At 46.5% G+C, this 22,125-nt stretch overlaps 1 protein-coding gene across 2 annotated transcripts; it reads left to right on the top strand.

The window, feature by feature from the left end:
• Nucleotides 1-13,838: 13,838 nt before the first annotated feature.
• LOC125552765 (pentatricopeptide repeat-containing protein At5g15280, mitochondrial) lies at nt 13,839-21,979 on the top strand. Of its 2 annotated transcripts, XM_048716431.1 has the most exons (11): nt 13,839-14,247; nt 14,336-15,370; nt 15,713-18,386; nt 18,480-18,646; nt 18,739-19,804; nt 20,191-20,259; nt 20,378-20,673; nt 20,759-20,924; nt 21,038-21,266; nt 21,447-21,640; nt 21,710-21,979. In XM_048716431.1, the coding sequence occupies exons 1-3, from the start codon at nt 14,192-14,194 to the stop codon at nt 18,117-18,119; spliced, it is 3,498 nt and encodes a 1,165-aa protein (XP_048572388.1). In that variant the 5' UTR covers nt 13,839-14,191; the 3' UTR covers nt 18,120-18,386; nt 18,480-18,646; nt 18,739-19,804; nt 20,191-20,259; nt 20,378-20,673; nt 20,759-20,924; nt 21,038-21,266; nt 21,447-21,640; nt 21,710-21,979. The 2 variants fall into 2 exon arrangements, with proteins under 2 accessions (XP_048572388.1, XP_048572387.1); XM_048716430.1 differs by having other exon boundaries at nt 14,336-18,386.
• The last annotated feature ends 146 nt before the right edge of the window (nt 21,980-22,125 follow it).

The raw sequence follows: 22,125 nt of genomic DNA, 5'->3' as shown, positions 1-22,125 counted from the left end.
GGATAAACAGCCAAACAAAAGGTAATATTTTAAATTCACACAAGCGTTGCATAGCGAATACGATACAAGTTTTCATACACACAGGACAAAACGAGCAAGTCTCATTCAAATATTACATTTTGCGAACACTCATCCACGATAAGACGGGCGCCCGGCAGAACACCCTCGTAGTACATCTCGGGGTGGCGGTGCTCCTTGCCCTCCGGCGGCCCCTCCTTGATTAGCTTCACGGCGTCTAGCTTGACCCACTGCGTTTTTACACGGGCAAAGGCCCGGCGTGCACCTTCAATGCAGACGGATCGCTTGACGACCTCTAACCGTGGGCAGGCATCCACAAGCCGCCTCACCAGGCCAAAGAAGCTGTTAGGAAGGGCATCGCCAGGCCACCGGACTATGAAGCCCTTCATGGCCTGATCGGCCGCCTTATGTAGCTCGGCCATCTGCTTCAGCTAGTCACTCATCGGCACCGGATGTTCGGCCTCAGCATACTGAGATCAGAACAGCTTCTCCGTTGAGCTGCCGTCCTCGGCCTGGTAAAATTTTGCAGCATCGGACACACTGCGGGGCAAATCTGCGAATGCTCCTGAAGAGCTCCGGATCCGGGTAAGTAATCGATAATTTACTTTTACATGCTTGCTTTGCATATAGAAAGCCTTACCCGCCGCTATCTTCTTTATTGTGTCGATCTCCTGAAGGGCCTTCTGGGCCTCGGCCTTGGCACTCTTCGCGCTCTCACGGGCCGCGGCAAGCTCAGACTCTCACGTCTTCAAGTCAAGCTCCAACGCCTCGTGCTTCGTCACGAGAGCCTGGAGCTCTTGCTGCACCTCGCCCACCCGAGCCTCGTGCCTCTCTCGCTCGGTGCGCTCCTGGGCCGCCTTCTCTTCGGCCTGGGACAACGCTTGCTTCAGGGTCGCCACCTCGGTCGTGGCCCCTGGCAAACATACAATGATCCTGTCATTTAGCAATCGCGTCCTTTTTCTCATCTATAGACGGGGTATTACTTACCCTTGTTCTCCTCGAGCTGCCTCTTAGCGAGGCCGAGCTCTTTCTAGGACCCCTCGAGGGCCTCCTTCAGTACGGCGACCTCTGCAGTTAGTGCGGCGGACGCCAGCAACAAAGCCTGCATATGCATATTGACATACTTATATTAGACTCCTGCGATATTATTTGATCCTCTGTTCAGCTTTTCTTTGTGAACACCGAACAACGCATCAGGGGCTACTGTCTATGCGGTAATATTTCTACTATATTAATTTAAAACACTTACCTCGAAGCCTGTTAGAAGGCTAGCACAGGCTTCAGTCAATCCGCTCTTGGCGGACTGAACCTTCTAGATCACCGCACTCATGATAGTCGGTGCTCCTCCTCGATGGAAGTGCTGCGAAGCGCTTCCAACATAGTGTCCGGCGCCTCTGGATGGACAGAGGTCACCGGCACAGGCGTCTCACCCCCCTTAGAAGGGGACCGCCTACCCGAGCTCTGAGCCATTGGAGGGTCCGGCGCGGTGTTCGGCTGAAGGCCGAACTCGGAGCTCTTGGGGGGCCCGTCCCCTCGGCTCCCAGAGTCCGGAAGGTCGCCTTGAGGTGCCTCCGGGACTATCCCCCCTTGATCCGGTGCCTCTTGAGACAGCACCTCGGCATCGTCGGCTGGATGAGGGGAGGTGGCGGTCGGGACTGGATCGCTATCCATGTCCGACGAGCCCAGGGAGCCGTCCGAGGATACCTCGATATTGGCTCGGGGCGGCCTGCACAATTGAGTTTGACGTTAGGGAAAGCAATGCGACAAAGGAATCCTATGGGTTACTTTGGTATCCGAATACTTATGATCTCCCCTGGGGCTTGGCCCTGGGCAACCACTCGTCTTCACTTTCGTCGGCGGCGGTAGAGCTGTCCGGAAGGAGCGTCCTTCCCTTCTTGGACCCTCCGGCCTCCCCAGTTGGGGTGGCCTTCCTTTTCTTGTCTCCCCCAGTTGGTGGGGGAGCCTCTCCTTCCTCTTCCTCGCCTTCGGGGGAAGAGTGCGCCGCAAACTCATCGGACGGTGAGTCCGACGACGCCTGGCGTCGGGAACTCTTTCGAGCTCCCTTGGCCTTCTGGGTCTTCTCCGGCACCTTATAAGGGGCCGGAGTCAACATCTTCGCCAGAAGGGCGTCTGCAGGGCCTTCGGGCAAGGGAGCCGGACAGTCGATTTGTCCGGCCATCTTCTGCCAGTCCTGTTAACCGCACGGGAGTTTAGATCCCGCATAGAATCAATCTATATAGAAAACAAGTATCCCGTGAAAGGTAAAACAACTTACCGCACTGGCGTGGCGCTTCGCGCTATATCCGCGATCCTCAGTAATGGGGGAGGGACCGCGGCGCCCTTGAACAGCACTCTCCAGGCATCTTCATGAGTCGTGTCGAAGAGCCTGTTCAGAGTTCGGTGCTGCGCCGGATTGAACTCCCACAAGGTAAACTCCCGTTGTTGGCACGGGAGTATCCGGCGGACGAGCATAACCTGGACTATGTTGACAAGCTTGAACTTCTTATCCACCATGTTCTGAATACATGACTGGAGTCCGGTCAGCTCTTTTGAATTACCCCAGGACAGGCCCTTCTCTTTCTAGGAGGTGAGCCGCATGGGGATGCCAGATCAGAACTCGGGGGCCGCTACCCATGCAGGGTCGCGCGGCTCGGTGATATAGAACCACCCCGATTGCCACCCCTTTATGGTGTCCACGAAGGTGCCCTCGAGCCATGTGATGTTGGGCATCTTGCCCACCATGGCGCATCCGCACTCCGCCTGGCGGCCGCTCACTACCTTCGGCTTGACATTGAAGGTCTTCAGCCATAAGCCGAAGTGGGGCTTGATGCGGAGGAAGGCCTCGCACACAGTGATGAACGCCGAGATGTTGAGGATGAAGTTCGGGGCCAGATCATGGAAATCCAGGCCGTAATAAAACATGAGCCCCCGGACGAAGGGATGGAGAGGGAATCCTAGTCCGCGGAGGAAATGGCTGAGGAATACCACCCTCTCATGAGGCTCGGGGGTGGGGATGAGCTGTCCCTCATCTGGGAGCCGGTGCGCGATATCGTCGGGAAGGTATCCGGCTCTCCTCAGTTTCTTGACGTCTCCCTCCGTGACGGAGGAGACCATCCACTTGCCTCCCGCTCTGGACATGGTTGGAGAAGGTTGAGATGGAAGTGAGGACTTGGGCGCTAGAGCTTGAGTGTGCGGGAGCGGATGAGCAGAGGAGGAAGAAGGCGTGGATAGAAAGGTGAATCCTTATCCCTTTATATGGGCGGACAAAATTAAACGTCCCCACTTGCCTGGTAAAACTCGCTTATCCCCCAAGCGCCGCAATTGATGGCACGGTTGGGTTACCCACGCCCGTATTGATGAGAATCCCGTAATAAGGGGAAACGATCTCTGCTTTGACAAGACGTGTCAAAAAACTGCCTCGCGTTATGTGCGGGGCTGGTTAAAAGAAACGGTTTGAATAATCACCCGGCCATGACGTGACATCATGTTGCCAAAACAAGCTAGCGGATTAGATCTGCGAAAACATTATTCTCTCTACAGTGAAATGGGGGACTTATTTTGCAGGGTCGGACACTATCCTCGTATTCGAATTCTTCTGTGATGTATTCGGAGAAGGAACCCGCCTTGCAATGCCGAAGACAACTGCGCGCCGGACTCATCGTCATTGAAGCCTGGTTCAGGGGCTACTGAGGGAGTCCTGGATTAGGGGGTCTCCGGACAGCCGGACTATCTCCATTGGCCGGACTGTTAGACTATGAAGATACAAGATTGAAGACTTCGTCTCGTATCCGGATGGGACTCTACTTGGCGTGGAAGGCAAGCTAGGCAATACGTATATGGATATCTCCTCCTTTGTAACCGACCTTGTGTAACCCTAACCTTCTTCGATGTCTATATAAACCGAAGGGTTTTAGTCCATAGGACAAGAATCACAACATACAATCATACCGTAGGCTAGCTTCTAGGGTTTAGCCTCTCTGATCTCGTGGTAGATCTACTCTTGTAACACCCATATCTTCAATATTAATCAAGCAGGACGTAGGGTTTTACCTCCATCAAGAGGGCCCGAAACTGGGTAAAACTTCGTGTCCCTTGCCTCCTGTTACCATCCGGCCTAGACGCACAGTTCGGGACCCCCTACTCGAGATCCGCCGGTTTTGACACCGACAGACACCCCAGGGTAGATTGAAATCTTTACTTGGTCGGCTTCAGGAGCTAGCTATCATAGCCGAAGCTTGTGCTCGACATTTCCAAAGGTTGTTGCATATGTGGTAGACACCCCCAGGTCGACAAACCCTGTTACCTTTATGAGCAACATGATGTAAGCGTGCAGTATCCTCTACAAGACCCGTTTGGCTCTGGTGCTGACATTTAATAAGGTTGATGTAGCCAAGCATGAGTTTGATCTTGAGGTAAGTACACCCTTGTGATGATTTCAGTTTCACTGTTCTTGATTATGTACACTGGTATTGCATTTAGCTGCTAACATGTATTCACATTGTGTTGTATGGAGTGTGCACTGGTTCACTTTTTGGTATACTTTTGTCAATATGTAACATTTGAGTTGCCATGTTGAGCCATATGATTTAGGTTTATTGAACATCTATATTAATTGACAATGCACAAACAAGGCATTTGTCCATGATGTTTCTTCAGTTTTGCGCTTGGTTTACGTTTTTTTCTTCAATTTTTGGTAACTTGGCCATCATTTATTTGCTGGACCAGTTGATGCAAGACTTTGAAGCATTTCAGACAGCTTTGGACTCCGACTCATCGAACTCATCGTCATTTACCCGGAGTCTCTCTCTTGTGTTGGACGAATTCTACAATAACCTACGCTCTGTTGGAGTACCAGCGGGTCAATGGCCGTCCACCCTGGGCCAAGGTGAGCGTGCCTGAAAATCTTTTCTCGCTGTACAATTTCTCTGCCTCGATTCTTCCATACGTGCCAGATGAATAAACAAAGCACCATTATTTTGCTGGTAGAGAAAACAAAGCGCCATGATAGGCAGCTCCACGGTGTTGATATGATACATCAGAAAATAATACAGTGTGCTGGCATCCCAAAATTTCGATCCAGATGACTCATTTATTCAACTGAAAAAACACTCGCTCTAAACAACATCACCATGAAATTACTTGATCTGGACCGTGTCGTGTCGGCTCTGATTCAGTTGCAATTGAGTTTGTGTTGTTATCGCAGAAGAATATTGTTCTAACTTATGGTTACTAGATTAGCTAAATTCTGATCAATGACTAGCTATTTATGCTAACTGCCTGCTTGCTTTGGGGAGTGTGGATGACTGTCATTTTCTATGTGCTTACTCTGCTTATTATCTGCATGTATAATGTTCTTTGCACGAGTATGATTTTCTATGTAGTGATAATTAGAGAGTAAACTGTAGGTGCCTTGCACGATGGTTGGTCTACATTGATGGAGATGATTGTTTAATCAGGGTGTTTCCACCCTTGGCCTTCAGTACAACTCAAACATGAGATATAGTTTTAACCCTCCACCTAACACAGATATTTCGTGTGTTTTCTGAATAATAAAAGTATCAAGCATTTGGTTTACTGGTTGTAATTGCTGTTTCAGGTTGATGTTTCACTGGACCCGGTGAAGGAGTTGAGCAGAGTACTATCCGAGCGAAAATTTTGAAATGTAGTTGTTCGCATATTCCCCATTTTCTTATTTCTGCTTGAGAAAATCAAACGACGCCTACAAATACATAGAGTTTTGCATCTCATAGTTAGTCCATCTCATGCACCCACGCTTCTGTTACACGGAGAACCACTTTTATCAGTTTATCCAGTGTTTTAATTAGCATATGTATCACTGTGGATACCGGATACTCTAATATCCTTTCGGCTAGGTTATTTTGCGAGGGTTGTGTGCACCGTACCCCATTTATCTGGACCAACGTGTTCTTCTGGCCCTTTTCCAGCAACTGACATGCGACATAGCCAACTACATATCCCTGAAGCTTCAATGGATACAAAAGGTTTACAGAATCTTCACACGTAGGATTTGGTTTATATCTCCAACTCTTTAATGTTCGATTACCTGGTACTCCTTGATTGTGCAGTTCTCTTAAATATTTTGGACCACTAAGCATTTTAGGAAACTGTAGTGGTGGTATATGCACAATATATCTGACAACATAAGTATGAAAAATTGAAAAAAAGTATAATTTCAGGTAATTTGTGTGTCATACTTAACCGCGGATGCTGCTTTGGGTTGTCGTTTTAGTTGATCAAAAAATTCAAAGAATTTTTGTAATAATTCCGACAATTGCACAAGCCGGTCATTCCGAGGTTCAGTATATTTTTATAGCAGAATAATGTACTTGACTAGATGCTACTAGCGTAAATCATTTAAGTTTATTGATCTTCTAGATGAGCTTTTGTGAAACCATGTATCTGTTTGTAGAAAAAAATAGTCCAACATGAAGATAATATTTTCAAGTATGTCGCATTTGTTTTATTTTCCTGCAAATTGCTATCAAGGTGAAGGACAGATACATCACTATGGATTATCTACATATATCAGCAGCACTTGCTTTTCAAATTGGCGAAACATGGCTTGCCTATTCAATTGTCCATTACTCAACATTTCAAAATGCTTGAAGGTTTTAGTATACCCAGTGCCCTTTTATAGAGTTGCAATGAAATTCCTGTTAGATGTTAATGTCCTTTAGGAATTGTACATTGAACTACTGACACATTATCATGCAGGTCATTCATCTTGGGGCACAATTATACGAAGATCAGTGGCAAAACATGAGCTGCATAACTGGTAATGTAATGCTAGAATCAAGTTTCACTTGTAAATTTCAAAGTGATTCCATGATTTTGTTTTCTGTGTACTATGGCTGTGTTGTAACTTGTAACACATACCCTGAGATTTCAAGTGTGCTTCTGTGTACTATGGCTGTGTTGTAACACATACCATGAGATTTCAAGTACGCGAGCAGTTGATTTGAGTTACAAATTATTATTTTCATGTCTATCCATTGAAATATACTCCCTTCGTTCCCAAATATAAGTCTTTCTAGAGATTCCAATAAGTGACTACATACGGAACAAAATGAGTGAATCTATACTCTAAAATATGTCTACATACATCCGTATGTTATAATCCATTTGAAAACCATTGACTGCTTATCTGTCCTTCTATAGCTTCTACTTGAAGAAATGCTCCAAGAATTAGGCCACCATCAATATATTTGTTCATTTATGGGCAAAAGTGTCTGAACGTGAATTATCACTTTTTATTTGTTGAGAAGTTTCTTACCTTTGTGCTGGTCAATAATTTTTATGTAGATTCTGATATTATATTTCTAGCTAAGATGCATTAAATCATTGTAGTATAGTCGAAGGGGATGTTACAGATGATCATTTGTGTACTGTTTGTAGAGAACATATCTCCAATTGTATTATTGATAAATGAAGGAAATTTTTGGCGTTTGCTCCATCAATATATTTGTTCATTTATGGGCAAAAGTGTCTGCACGTGAATTATCACTTTTTATTTGTTGAGAAGTTTCTTACCTTTGTGCTGGTCAATAATTTTTATGTAGATTAGGATATTATATTTTTAGCTAATATGCATTAGATCATTGTAGTATAGTCGAAGGGGAAGTTACAGATGATCATTTGTGTACTGTTTATAGAGAACATATCTCCAATTGTATTATTGATAAATGAAGGAAATTTTTGGCGTTTGCTCCATAGCGAAGCACTAAAGAGGCACGTGGCGACACGTGCATGACTCACCCCTCTCCCCCTCTATTAAACAAGCCCACAACATTGCAAGTTAAAAGCGAGATGGAGTATTGGGGCGGTATATGGATGCAGGAGTAGATCGGTGTATAGACTAGGTGCAGGAGTAGCTCAGAGAGGGTGACCCTCATATCCAGCTTGACAAGATTATTTTTTTGAAGTTTTAAACATTCCACTGAGCAATTCAATGACAAGTGTGTCATGCGGTGGTTGACCTCATCACCTTGCAATCGATCACGTTCCAACGTGCTTTGATCAGGTAAATAACACAACCATCGTTGTCAAGGGCTGAATGAAGGATAAGTGGCAACATGGGCAGGCTATCGTGTTGACATAGACGTCATGGACGAAAGGAGCATGTAGGCACGCTTTATTGGGTTAGAGGGAGTATTTTTTTTCTTCCGTTGCAATGCATGGACATTTTTGCTAATAATCATTATAAAAGGAATGATCTTTCTTGTTATCTATATTTAAACATATCACTGGTTTCAAAATTTCCCCAATTATTGGAAGCTTCTCATCTAAAGAAAAAAGGTTGGCGTGCGCAAAACTGTCGCAAAGAGGGAAACTATGCGCACTAATGAGAGGGAAATTGGTTATATGTGTTTGTAAATTCTTCATTTATAGGTTTTTGATCCATTTATATATATTGAATCACTCTATTGTCATTTGGTCACTTTTGAGTAATATATTCAGGTGGATGAACTCCTCCCCGGTGATTTCTCAAAAAAATAACCTTCCTTTAAGTACATGGTTGGTGTGAGCTTGCCAGAGCAATTTCTCACACTTTTGAACGGCTTTTGGATTGGCTAAGATGTCGCAAATACAAGTTAGAAATGCGACCTTTAGAAATTTGTCGGGAATAGATAGATCTATGTTGACTAGATACAATGCTAACTGTGTGAAGCTAGTCTATTTAGAACTCAGGTTTATACCGAAAACCCAATTCGGTGCCAGACTCATCTGCACCCGGTCATAAAAAATTTAAAACAAATACTAAAAAAATTCAAAAAATCTAATTTTTTATGTGATAGGCAATTTTGTGCGTGAGGTTCGCTCCACATTTCAACTTATTTGGACATCTGAACAGCTCTCAGCAAAAAAAAACAAATCGGGTCAGAACTGTGTGTGAATAGTAAACTTTTTTATAGACCCTGAATTTGTCTTTTTTGCTGAGAGTTGCTCAGATGTCCAAATGAGTTGAAACTTGGAGCGCACCTCACACATAAACTTATCTACCACATAATTTTTTTTAGAATTTTTGGATTTACTTAGTATTTGTTTTGATTTTTTTTTGTCAAGGGGGTGCAGATGAGCTCGGAAGCAGAAACACTGCACTCGGGTTATACAAGATATTCATGCTAAAGTAGTCCTGGCCATCTCAGGCCCGGCCCTGTCGACCCACCCAGGCCCGGCCCTAAAATCCAGGGCCTAGGCCCGATGGGCTTGATCGTAGGTCGGGCTTGGGTTTGAGTTTTGAGCCCACCAGCAGGGCCTGGGCGGGCTTGGGCTTAGCATATTGACATTTTAAGGAAGAGGCCCAGCCCACGGCCCTAAGCCCTAAGGGATTTTCAGGGCTTTTTACCAGATAGGCCGGGCTTGGGCTTGAAAAGTAGGCCCGATGGTAGGGCCTGGGAGGGCCTAGGCCTCAGTTTTTCTGCCATGGGCTTTTTTAGGCCCGACCCAAGCCCGGCCCGGCCCGGCCCATGGCCAGATATATGCTAAAGTAACTCTACCAGGCACTTGATGTCTTTGCCATGGTAATCGGATGGCATTTGCCTCCGTGTTGCTCCGCTTGTGCCGATTCAGGGGTGCCGATCCCGGAGGCACCAAAGAAGCAAGTTGTGGCGACCCCTGCCCCGGTGGCACTGCGAGCCATGATTGGCCACTCAGCAGGGGAGTTGCCTCCCCACGAAGGAATAGATGGCGTGTTGATCTGCTGTGTTGTCTTCTTTTTTCTTTTTTCTTTTGCTCGCACCGGGGAAAATGATGTGGCATAGCCCAGCGAGCGCACTTTGCGCGACTGTTAATGGGTTTAATTAATGGGCGTCTGTGTAAACCACTGGCACGGGGTACCTTGATTGGCTAGCATGCATTGAACGAAGACAACCCTCAACAAAAGCAACATTGGCATTGCCTGGGTGTGTGCCTTGTTGGTAAATTTGACTGCCCCGACACTGGATGTTGGTAATTGCTATCGTTGTAGTCTAGGTGTGCACCATGAGCATCTTCATCAGAACTACCTTGGTACAGGCCATGTATGCTCGACGTATTTTGTTGCGGTGGCTGCAAAGAAAGTCATATTTAAATGTCACCGCATGAACATGGAAACATGGATGCATCTACAACAGAATGATAGTTGATTACAACATACCGGTAATCCACTTCTGAATCCAGGCTCAGCTGCACCCGCCCTTATGAAAAAAATCAAAATAAATATTAGAATAAGTCAAAAAAATTCAAATTTTCTGTGTGGCAGATAATTTGATGCGTGAGGTACGCTACAATTTTCAAATCATTTGAACATCTAAGAAGCTCTCGGCAAAAAAAAAACAAATTCAGGGTCTGTAAAATTGTTTACTGTTCATGCACTGTTCTGACCCGATTTGTCTATTTTGCTGAGAGCTTCTCATAAGTCCAAATGATCTCAAATTTGGAGCGTACCTCACGTGATAAATTTTCTACCATGCAAAAAAAGATTGGAATTTTTTGAATTTGTTTTGAATTTTTTGTGAGTTTTTTTCCTGGACGGGTGCAGATGAGTCTAGGCACCGAAATGCCGCACTCACAACATACCTCGTTGTTTTGAGTAATACTTCCGGGTGTATGTTGATAATTCTGAGGCCCTTTTGGTGCACTGATGACTTTGTCCGCACTACATAATATCAAGGAAGCAAACATGTCCATATATCATAATTATCACGTAAAATAATTAGTATGAAAAGATGAAGAAATTAAAACAATGCATACGGATCCAAAGAGACTTTCCTTGGAGAAGTATTAAGATATTGTGAGAATGCAGAGGACAGAAATATCTGTTAGAAATGATAGGCTCTCTCCGTGGAATATGGTTTCAGTATCTCCACGGTCTTCTTCCGGAGAACAACACCAACCATCCAGTAAGGGCTCCTTTGATTCAAAGGATATCTTTAGGAATTTTGGAGGATTGAAATCCTTAGGATTTTTTCTTATGTTGGCCCTTTGATTCATAGGATTGGATCCTATAGGAATTTATCCTATGGAATCTTTTGTACTACATTTCATAGGAAATCTAACATCCACTCCAACCTCTTTTTACATTTCTTTTGTTTTTCATGTGGAGTCAAACACTCTTTGCTAATCCTATAGGATTCAAGTTGACATGCCACTGCAATCCTATACTTTTCATATTCCTACATTTTCAAAATCCTGTGAATCAAAGAGGCCCCATTCTTTTCGTGACACTTCACCATCATGTAGACAACATCGTCCCCATTAGTGTCGAGGATCGGGAAATTTGTTGTGAGGTTCCTCAATGTTATTCTTCCAACATTACGATCCCACATCTTACTCAACGCCAATGTTTCAGCAAAATCATCCCCCATTGATGCGACAACACATAATGCTTCAGGGCATCATCGACCAAGATGTGAGTTATTTACCCAAAACCACCACACTTAGGGCTAGGGTAACCACTTGGTCCACATTGAAGGCAGAGCACAAAAAACCACCGAAAATGTGCCTAATGCGTAACGCGGAGCACTGATAGTCAGATTACCTCGCGAAAACAGTCAAACTGACTGGTTGGGTCCACCTATAAGGTTGATGTGGAATGCCTATGTGGAAATTTTGCTGAGTTGGACCTAGGTCCCCCTGTCATCCATCCATTGTCTTCTTCCTCCCCATCTCTTCAACCGGTCAAGTAGAGGACGGGAGCTCCGGGGGAGAGGTGCTCGCCGGCGGCAGCCTGGACGGTGCAGGCCACCGCGCTCCCATAACTGAAAAAAGCAGGCCACTCTGGTGATGGAGTGGTGCTCGTCCGCGTCATCCCCTTGGCCAGAAGAGAAATAGCACGGCAGACGCGTGGCGGCGGCGGTCGGTGTTGGTGGCGTGGAGCTCCGCGGCGGCGGTGGCGCTCAGGAGTGGGAGCGAGGAGGCAGGGAGAGCGCGGCAGGGAGAGCGCTATGCGAGCGCGGAACAAGCTCGCACGTCCTGCTGCCGGCGCTGCTCCCGCTTGCTGTGTCTCTGCCTCGTCCCTTCATTCCGTGCCGGCGGCGGCGGTCGGTGTTGGCGGTGTGGAGCTCCGCGGCAGCAACGGCGCTCGGGAGTGGAAGCGAGGAGGCGGGGCCGTACGCTGAGCTCGGGCGAGATCCCGCCCCAGCCATGTCCGCGTCCACCGGAGGACGAGCAGCCACGCTTCCACGACGCGGCCCGCGGACGCGAGCTGGTTTCCCAGAGGAGCTCGCCGGCGGCAGCCAGGAGTGGTGCTGGCCAGGCATTACGCTGCACATGTCCTCTGTGGTGGTTGCGCCGGTGATGTCCGTGTCCAATGCTCGTCCACAACCTGTTCGGTCAAATGCCCACAGAGAAAAAGAGAGAGAAATAAAAAAGAAAAGATGGAAAAAAACACTTCAAGTCATTGACAGGTAGGACCTAGGTCCAACTCAGAAAAATTTCCACATGGGCAATCCATGTCAGCCTTACAGGTGGGCCCAACCAGTCAGTTTGACTGTTTTCGCGAGGTTATCCGACTATCAGTGCTCCACGATATGCATTAGGCACATTTTCGATGGTTTTTTGTGATATGCCTTCAATGTGGTACCAAGTGGTTACCCTATCCCCAAGTGTGGTGGTTTTGGATAAATAACTCCCAAGATGTCGTGGACATGAACAACATGTCCCTTGAACCAGTGGTCCCAGGAAAGATGCCTATAACATGTCTGAACCTTCCAACCATCACTGATATTATTGATTTGCTCTTGTTAATCATGTGTTCTTATGAAGTCATCATGTGGAGTGAGGAGAATGTCCACATCGTGCATCCTATCTATGCTATCAAGATCCTTTGTCACCTTGAACCTCTTGGTGACACCCTCCGGTCTATAAAGATGATGGTCCATCTCGACAAACTTGATGACATCATTGCAAAAGGTGACATCGTGGACCCGTGTCGGATCGCCCATCCGGTCCAAGTTGAATTCGGGCTTAGGCAGTGGGATGAAATAGATGAAGAGGTCGGCTTCCTCCTTGAGAATATTGCAAACGATGATGCCACGCCAGAGGTCGACCCATGCCACCATGCCTCCGCCAAGCGTGATCACCTTGTGAGGTGCAATGAACAGGTCATCTACCCTGATGCGGCTGAGCGGCGCCTGCACTTGCAGTTTCCTGGTGGTCCACGTAGCAGTCTTGGATGAAAAGACGGTGAGGTCATAGTTTGCAAGGGTAGGCATTGTATGCATGAGGTCAGCTAGGAGAAATCCCCCCTCGTCGTCGCATGACACGATACCGACGTTCCATGTGTTCTTGATACCTGGGGGGAGTGGCTGGGATCGGTGTGAGCGACGGCCCGCCGCCGCGGCCAGCCTTGTAGATGAAGTACTCGGCGTGATCACGTCCTTGCACGTCGCTCCGGGGGCTGAGCCGGAGCCTAGGAGGACGAGGTCCTTGTCCGAGGATATAACCCAGGGCTCAACGGCGTAGTCCTCGATATTGAACCCGGTGCCGTGCACGCAGAAGTAGGAGACGGTCGGCGGGTCTGCGAGGCAGAAGGTGACCTTCACGGTGCGGCCGGTGATCGACTGCGCTTCGACGGTGGCGCCGTTCTCGCGGTCGGCGAAGTAGGCCTTGCTGTCGAGGAGAACCGAGCTGGGGTAGCCGGCTGCCTCGTCGACGGCGTGGGGCTGGAAGGAGTAGGCGGGGAAGGATCGCTTCGTCTTCGTGCCCATGATGGTCGGCGCTCATCGGGAGATTCGAAAGCGATTTGTATATGTTGCCGGGACGGTGGCTCGCGTTTGTGTCGGTTTTGAATTAGGCCTCGTTGGTGTTGTTGGTGGGCCTTGTTATCCAAAACATCAGAAAGAAGCAGCCCGACGACCTCCTGCGCCCGGCCCAGCGGCTCCCCTGACCCAACTCCGGTCATCTTCGCCGGGTGGATCGAACACCGCGCGCCTCCGCCGTCTCCCCCTCCCCCCGCGCTCCTTCTTCCGGCGGCCCCTACTCCCTCTTCCGCCGCTCCTTGCGCGCGGCGCCGCCTTCACCAGCACGCCCGCCCTGGCCGTCGCCGCCGCGGCCCGTCTCAGGAGAATACGGGGGGAGGAGGAAGGCCGCGCGCTAATGGGTCCGCCCACCAGCCTCGTTGGGTGAGCGATGCGGCGGCCCCAACCGCTCGCGAGGTATACGGGGAAATCACATGTGGAAGGCGTGGCAGTTGCGCCGAGCAATCCATCTACGGCGTCGTCGACCAAGGTGCGTCAGAGACAGAGCTTCTTTTCTCCAGAATGGCACTGCTGTTCCTGCTTGACACTAATTTTATTTCATTTTCAACCACTTCCAGCTCGAATCTAAGGAGAGAGCCCAAGATTGGACACCGAGGCTATGCCAATAATGCTCCGGAGTTGAACTCCAACAAAGGGAGCTTGTTTGATGGTGAACGCTGCTACACCCTGGGGAAGAAAGAAGGCACCTCTCTCTGCAATTCGGCCGTTGCCGGATCTTCGGAGGAAGCCGGATTTAGTGCGGAGCACGAAACTGGGGAAAAGTGCGAGGCTGATGTCCATTTGGTAGCAAAACTGGGCCCTGGTATTGGGAAATTGATTGTGTCCAAGTGCTCTTTCATTTTTGACACTGGAAGGGACACCTTTGAAGGGAATTGCAGCTTGCGGGATGTTCTTAAGCTTGGTCTCTGGCTCTCACCGGAGACCCTCCGCAGGTTCTGGCGTGCTTCGCGGCTGAGGCCTGAGGATTTTCTTGACATTTTGATCGGTTTCGGACCAGGTGCAGCAGAAGTTAGGAACGCAAGATTTCTGTGGAATATGTATAGGTGGGCTTCGTGGCAGAGCAAGGACTTCCGACATCTTCCAAGGTCGAATGACATCATGGTGTCAATACTTGCAGATGCTCATATGCTCAACCAAGCTGAATCGTTGCTTCTCTTGCTGGATGACAACAGGGCTCTGACCGATGCGAGTAGACTGTTCAGTCAGATTACCCAGATGTATTCCGAAGCTGGCCACCTCGACAAATCAGTGGCACTTTTTGATCGTGCAAGGTCCAAGTGTTTGGTTCCTTCAGCCTCATGCTATCAAGTACTTCTAAATCGTCTGGTCGGAAAGAGAAAAGAGGCGTTAGTATTAAGAGTATATGTGGACATGCTTGAAGTTGGATTAGGCTCTTGCACAGAAGGAGATGTTCTTGATTTTGTTGTCAATGATTTAGTCAAGGGAGACAAATTCTTACAGGCTATTCGTATAATTCGGCAGCTAAAGAGCTTGAACATTGAAATAAGCAAGGGATCATTGTCAACTGTCGCAAAAGAATTTTGCAAGAAGAAGGATATTGGTGATATGATGAATTTCTTGGAAGAGTGGAGGTATTTACCTGAGCTGCGTCTTTGCAATCGAATGCTTGCGTCTTTGTGCACAAATCTTGGTACTGACGAGGCATGGTTTGTCTTGCAAAGATTAGAGTCCTTAGGATTTGCCGCAGATGCTACAACCTTTGGCATTTTCATATGCCATAGCTGTAGAGAAATGAAACTCAAAGCTGCATTCCTCTATTTATCTGAGTGCTTTTCTAGACATATTGAACCTAAAGTTTGTGCTTATAATGCTATTATAGGTGGTGTTTTCACAGAGGGATTGTATAGACATGCGAAATATATCCTTGAAGACATGATTGAAAGAAAAATAATGCCAGAACTTTTAACATACAGGATACTTCTGGCAGGATATTGCAAGTATAGGCAGTTTGATGATATAGAGCATATCTTGAGAACAATGGAGACTAATGGTGTAAATGATCTTCCATCTGGAAATTGTGTGCTCTCTAAGGCCTTATCCTTCCTGGGGCTAGACCACTTAGGAGTGAAGGTCAAGAGAGATAACGCCACTGGCTTCCCGAAAGCTGAGTTTTTTGATTCAGTAGGCAATGGCCTGTATTTGGACACTGACTCCAAAAGGCTTGAGATTTCGTTGGTACAGATTCTTGATAATGCTCTTTACCTAGATATTAACTCGAAGATAGTCAGTGCGTGTCAGCAAGGCAATGTTGCAAGTGCTCTTCTGCTGAAAAATGAAGCTTTTCAATGGGGACATTACATTTCACCAGCTAGCTCTTCAGAACTAATCAAGTCCTTGTGCGCAAGCCCTGCGCATGTTATGGATGTTATTGACCTTATGAAGGAAATGCCATATACATTTGATAAATTGGATGCTCAAACTCTAAATTTAGTCGTCCAAACACTGAGTAAGAATGAGATGTCAGCTTGTGCAAGATTAGTTTTGGACAGGTTATTCAGAAGAGGCTTGCCAGTCAATCAAGATACATATACTTATTTGCTTTTAGGCTTCTGTACAGAAAGGAACATCGCAGGGTTTTGGGAGTGTTGGAATGTTGCAACAAAGTTTAGTTGGTCTCCTGATAAGAAGGATGTGATACCCCTCATCAGTCACTTGTGCAAATGGGGAGTAATGGAGGAAGCCTTGCAGCTTATAAGTGCGCTGCTGGACTGCTATCCATATTTGTTTTTTAGTGCATATTGTGCACTTCTCAAAGAGTTATGCAGGACAGGTTACACTAATGTTGGATGTGCGATGCTGGAGGCTCTCCTAGAAAAGGGTGTGGATGTGAGCCGTTCCCTGATTCTTAATGTGGCAGAGGGCTTCCTAAAGGAGCAGAGGACTGTCGAATCGATTGGATTGTATGACATCTGCCTTAACAAAATAAAAGTATCGGATGTGTTCACCCACCAATTTGCGTTCTCTTCACTAGCATGGTTTGATGCAGAACGATGCAAGGACTTGGTACAGTCTATGATGAAAACAGAATGTTCTGATGTCCCAGCTTGCAGCTGCATTGTGAACGAATTACTGCAGACAGGAAAAGTAAGCCAGGCAATATCAGTTGTTCAAGCATCCACTTTAGGGAAGAAATTAAGTGACAAATTGCTAAATTCCATCCTTCAATCATATTGTTGTCTAAACAATTGGAGAAAAGTAGACGCAGTTCTGTGTATCATGCTAAAGATACATGCTAGCATTTCTATTTCTAGCTACCGCCTACTTGTCCGCAGAATGTGTGAGCAGAGTCAGTTTTCTAGTGCGTTATGCCTTAAGGAGCTGATGCAAGACAGTGAGAAGTCAACAGATCTGATTTTATACAACATTCTGTTATTCTGTCTTTTCAAGAGAAGAAACATTTTGCAGGTTCATGAGTTGTTGAAGGATATGAAAGGTAACGGTATTTCTCCAGACAAAACAACATATGATTTCCTTGTTTATGGCTTTCACAAGTCTGGAGATACCGATCGTTCAGTTACTATGCTTGATGCTTGCATTGCTCAGGGATTAACACCAACCAACCGCAGTCTCAGAATAGTATTGAGTCACCACTGCATGTTAGGGAACCTCGAGAAAGCACTGGAATTATTTCATCTGATTGAGGGCAGTGGATGGAAGCATGGTTTAGTCATTGAGTTGACTCTCATTTCAGCTCTCCTTTCATTTGGAAGAAATTCTGAAGCAAAATCATGTCTGAACAACCTGAGCAGAAGTGCACTAACTACATCTTACATTAGTTTTGATGTGCTAATCAAGGAATTCTGCAGACAGGGTGACGTGGAAATGTCTGTTAATCTGATAAATACAATGTTGAAGCATGGTAGACTTCCAAGTGAAGCTAGCTACAGCTCTGTCATTCACAGGCTGTGTATACTGAAAGAATTTGACCGGGCGCTTGATTTTCTTGCTGAGATGCAGTTGGAAAACCTAAAACCAAGTGAGAGATCCTGTGATGTGCTCATGCGTGGCCTTTGTTCAATGGGAAGAACCAGTGACGCTAAGAAGATTTTGGATTTGCTAAGGACCTTTGGGTCTGCAGCATCCTTTGGCATGTATAGAACTGTTTTTGATAACTACCGTAGGTGTAACAACACACCGGAAGCCGCAGGACTTCTGCATGACATGCAGCAAGCAGGACACGTACCCAACTTTGAGATGCAGTGGTCTGTGATAAGCAATTTAAGCAGTACTGATAGGAAGACTGAAGGATATGAACAACCTATTTTGTCGAAAATTATTTCATCCAGTCAATTCCCCATGAAGGATAATAGGAGGAAATGATTTTTTTTCCCATGCAAAGATATAGCCAATGCTGATGGCAAGGGGATTATGGATGGCTGCCCTCCTACGAATAACCACCGCAAGGCGGCTGCGTCACTGCTACTGTGGCCGCACATCGGCTATCAGCTCGCACGCTAAAGCTCTGTAGAAGTGGAACAGTGGGCAATACATGGACATTGAGCCCGTGGCAAATCTCTTTCTGTTCATCATTTGTTGACCACAAATTGCAGTCCTGGATGCATCCCAGCGAATTGGCAACACAAAAAGGTAAATACCTTGTTATGTTTCTGTACAACATATTCTGGTCATATTGACTCGCGGAGTAGGGTTTAATAGAAATTGTGTTCTTTTACCTTGCAGTGTAGGGTCTTGCGAGCTCCGCAGCTAGAGAAACAAGAAGAGCATCAAGATGACCTTACTTCCGAAGCTGCTCCTCAAAAATATTGTCGTGATTTGATATCTCTCATGTTCTTCTCACGCGATTATTCCTTATATGAGGGTTTGGTGGATAGCCCAACGCCACAACAGTAATATCTCATAGCCTTTTCTTGTGTTCCTAGATGTCTTATTTCAACTTCTGCTATTGTTTTCGTCTGATCACATTGTGGTTCCACGCCAGCACCTTGAAGGAACCATCAGGATTCAGGGCCATTGTTGTAAGCGCCGAATCCTGATTGTGCTCCTCCCCTGCCACACTAGGTCATGTGGTGCCCGCTTGCTCGCATACCCTGCTCCCGGTGACCAAAACGGGCTTCATCGTCGACGCTGCAACACTGGAGCTGTGTTGACGGTGTCCTCCGGCCGTCCATCGTCGTCCACTGCCCGTTTCCCCACATGTCCTGTCCCGGTCCTTCGACGATGTTTGTCTTTGTTTGATCTTTCTCTTCATGTTAACTTGTGACTTAACCACACGGTCAACCGAGCGTGTGCAATGTCCTATTTCGAGTCTCATCCAATGTGTTGTTGCTTTTTTCACCATGAAGCGATGTATCATAATATTCGAGGGGTCATCTTAGCAATTGAACGGGTTTGTTGGTTTGCTCGTGCTTTAGGGGGTGTTTGGTTTAGAGATTTTTTAGTCCCAGAAACTAAAAAAAGTCCTTAAAAAGTCCCTAAGAACCAAACAGGAAGGACTTTTTCTACAGAGACTAGAAAAAGACTCTACTAGAGAGTCTTTTTTGATTAGTCCCTGGGACTAGAAAAAGTCCTAGGACTTCTAAACCAAACACCCCCTAGCACTTTTTATGCATGATTCGAGGGGTCTCTTAGTTGCAGCAAACATCCGCTTTCGTATCAGTTTCGGACCGTATTTGCTCCGTGCTCGTTTTTGGCAAGTATCCGTTTCCGTCCTGCTTTCCGAGAGGTCTATGTCCGTTTCCGCTTCCAAGCAAAACATGAAGAACAAATAGTACAGCACACGTCTGCTTTTTTCTCCTCGTCTCCCCACCAAAGCTCTCTTTACGCGGCCGCGACGACCACCGTCTCTGCAGAGAAGCCATCACCGACGTCCGGGCGGGGCGCCACCGTCGGCTGCATCCACCGCCGCACAACCCCTTCCTTCCCGTCATGCCTCCCGGCGGCCGCTATGTCCCCGCCGACGCAGATGGGATGCCTCGACGCGTAGCAGGTGCAAACGTGGAGGCCGGTGTCCAGACGAGGCTCCGCAGTTGGCCGCAGCCCCCACGGTATGAACTCTATTCCTTTCTCGCTCACTGCTCTATTTTTCTACTCCCTCCGTAAACTAATATAAGAACACTTAGATCACTACTTTAATGATCTAAACACTTTTATATTAGTTTACAGAGGGAGTACGAGCCAGCCACTGTCCCTCAAGCAACACGGCCAAATTCCCGGCACCTCGCTTCCACTTCCATTACTACATCTACACAAAGGAAATGTGCGATTCTCAGCTATATCCAAACTTAACCATGATCCACTGGCTTTCGGCTACTTGCTGTATCTGCTACTCTGCTATGCCGGTTTCTATATTATTCAGTAGATAGATGGTTAGTTGATGAATAAGTTGTTCTTTATCGACGTAACTCATCGAGCTTGTGTTCTTCTGCTTCAGACGGGAGCATCCGGCATCTGCAAAAACGTATATTCCTCCCGGCAAACAGTGGCGGCCTCGAGGCCGACGGTACGTATGTGACTCTTGCTCCATTGTTTCTATTTTATCCATCATACGATGGAATTATTCGTCTCCATAGTTTTAAACTTTCTTGTCTACCAACCTTCCGATCATGTTTCCATTTCAGATATGAGTACCCTTATCATGGTGTGCCCGCGGGGCGTTAGAGCCAAAGAACACCAACACTTCCTCTTCCTCCACGCAGGCAGAGGCGGCGGCTCACGACGTCTCGCCAACGTCAAGGCACTCGTCTCCATCTATTTTGGCTCCTTACTTTTCTGGTTGGCATTTACAGTTTTTCATCAGAACAGACCTTGTGGGTTCTTTCCACACGTATCCTCCTCTGGGTGGGCCGTTCCGGAGCTTGCAGGAAGCCAAGGATGCTATCGCTAGCCATCTCGACGACCTGCGCTCTCCAATAATGTGAATGTTCTCAACTTTATCATGGATTTTCGCATGTCAGAAATTACAATGTTTTTAACATATAGAATGCTCTGACCTGAACTAGGCGCAAGGATGGGCTTTCGGAGGCGGAGATAGCGGTTCGATATTGCCTTTACTGGCCTGATGGCACAAGGAAGATATCTTCCAAAGACAATCCGAAACCTGGGAATATCAGCCGATTGGTTCAAGCTTTACTGGACAAGTACAATGAAGATCACCATCTTTTAGGGGTTTGCTCTCTCTCCCTCCTCCTTGCCCTCAGTCTCTGTCCTATTACCAGGTCTGTGTTAATTGTCTTATATTCATGTACTAGGTGCTGATACAATCCATGCCTCCTTTTCAGGATCTTGCATATGAACTTGATGGTGTTGTGTGCTTCCAAGAATTTTATATGGGGGAGATTGGCTGCCTCAGTATGTACTATCATCTCAATTTTACTACAAAGACTAAAGGAGCTGATGATTTTCACGGTGGCATCAACAATCTATTCTTTGCTGAAGTCACACAAATAAAGGGCGAAAGTGCTGAATATGTGCTCAATTGTTTCTGTATGGTGAAACGCAATGACAATGGTATTTCTTCCGCCTTACGTTAAGTTTTGTTCATACGGTTCGTGCTCACATTTATATGGTAGATGTCATTTGGTTGCCCCTAGTGTCATGTTTACCTTAGCTTTCCTGTAGTTTTAATATCTAAGCTAGTTCATGCCCAGACATATGTAGTAACTGTCTACACATGTTTTTTTTCCTAAGGCCGATGCTATGAATGTATGAATTATGGAAATGTTGATTTGAAGCACCCTGTCAATGGTGATAAATATAAAGGTCGCCACTCTCACCCACACAAAGTAGGGTACGGTTTGGTCGATCGAGGGGTACCTGAATACATCCAGAATGAGGAGGATATGCTGGCGGATGAGGAGGCTAGGATAAGATATATATACAAGGTACTGTTTATATCTTTTGGGGTTGGTACTTGCCAGTAATTTTACTGAAGTGTTATTATTCTGTTTCAGTGCCCTGATGATCGTACTATTGTGGCAAAATCGGATGGTGCAAGAATGCCTGCAGTTTTGGCCAAGAGAGAGGATGTTGGTTTGGCCAAAAGAGATGATGGCCAGGGAAAAGGGAAATACATTGTACCTGCAAGGCGTCAGTTGGTTTGAGTATTCCCTTATGCATATGTTTTTTTTTACTAAGAAAGTGCAAGACTATAATTCCTAAACCCTACATATCTATATACCTTATGAAAATGTATTTCATGATAAATCTGATGATATTGCTTTTATAGTATGGTATTCAAAGTTCACAAAAAGTATAATATGCACTATATTTTAGGACGTAAAAGGTACCATCATTCTGTCCTACTAGTATAGTGCTCCCTTCGTCTTAAAAAAGTCTTGTAAATTTGGGCAATGCTACGCGTCGGTCG

This window comes from Triticum urartu, chromosome 4 (assembly GCF_003073215.2).
Source record: "Triticum urartu cultivar G1812 chromosome 4, Tu2.1, whole genome shotgun sequence".
NCBI classification, from domain to species: Eukaryota; Viridiplantae; Streptophyta; class Magnoliopsida; order Poales; family Poaceae; genus Triticum; species Triticum urartu.
Note: the sequence above shows the minus strand (reverse complement) of the source record. Positions and strands in the feature narration are given on the sequence as shown.

Coding starts and splice junctions, on each gene's coding strand:
- LOC125552765 (XM_048716430.1), top strand. CDS start 14,192: ATGTGGAAGGCGTGGCAGTTGCGCCGAGCAATCCATCTACGGCGTCGT. Junction 14,248..14,335: donor CTACGGCGTCGTCGACCAAG/GTGCGTCAGAGA, acceptor AACCACTTCCAG/CTCGAATCTAAGGAGAGAGC.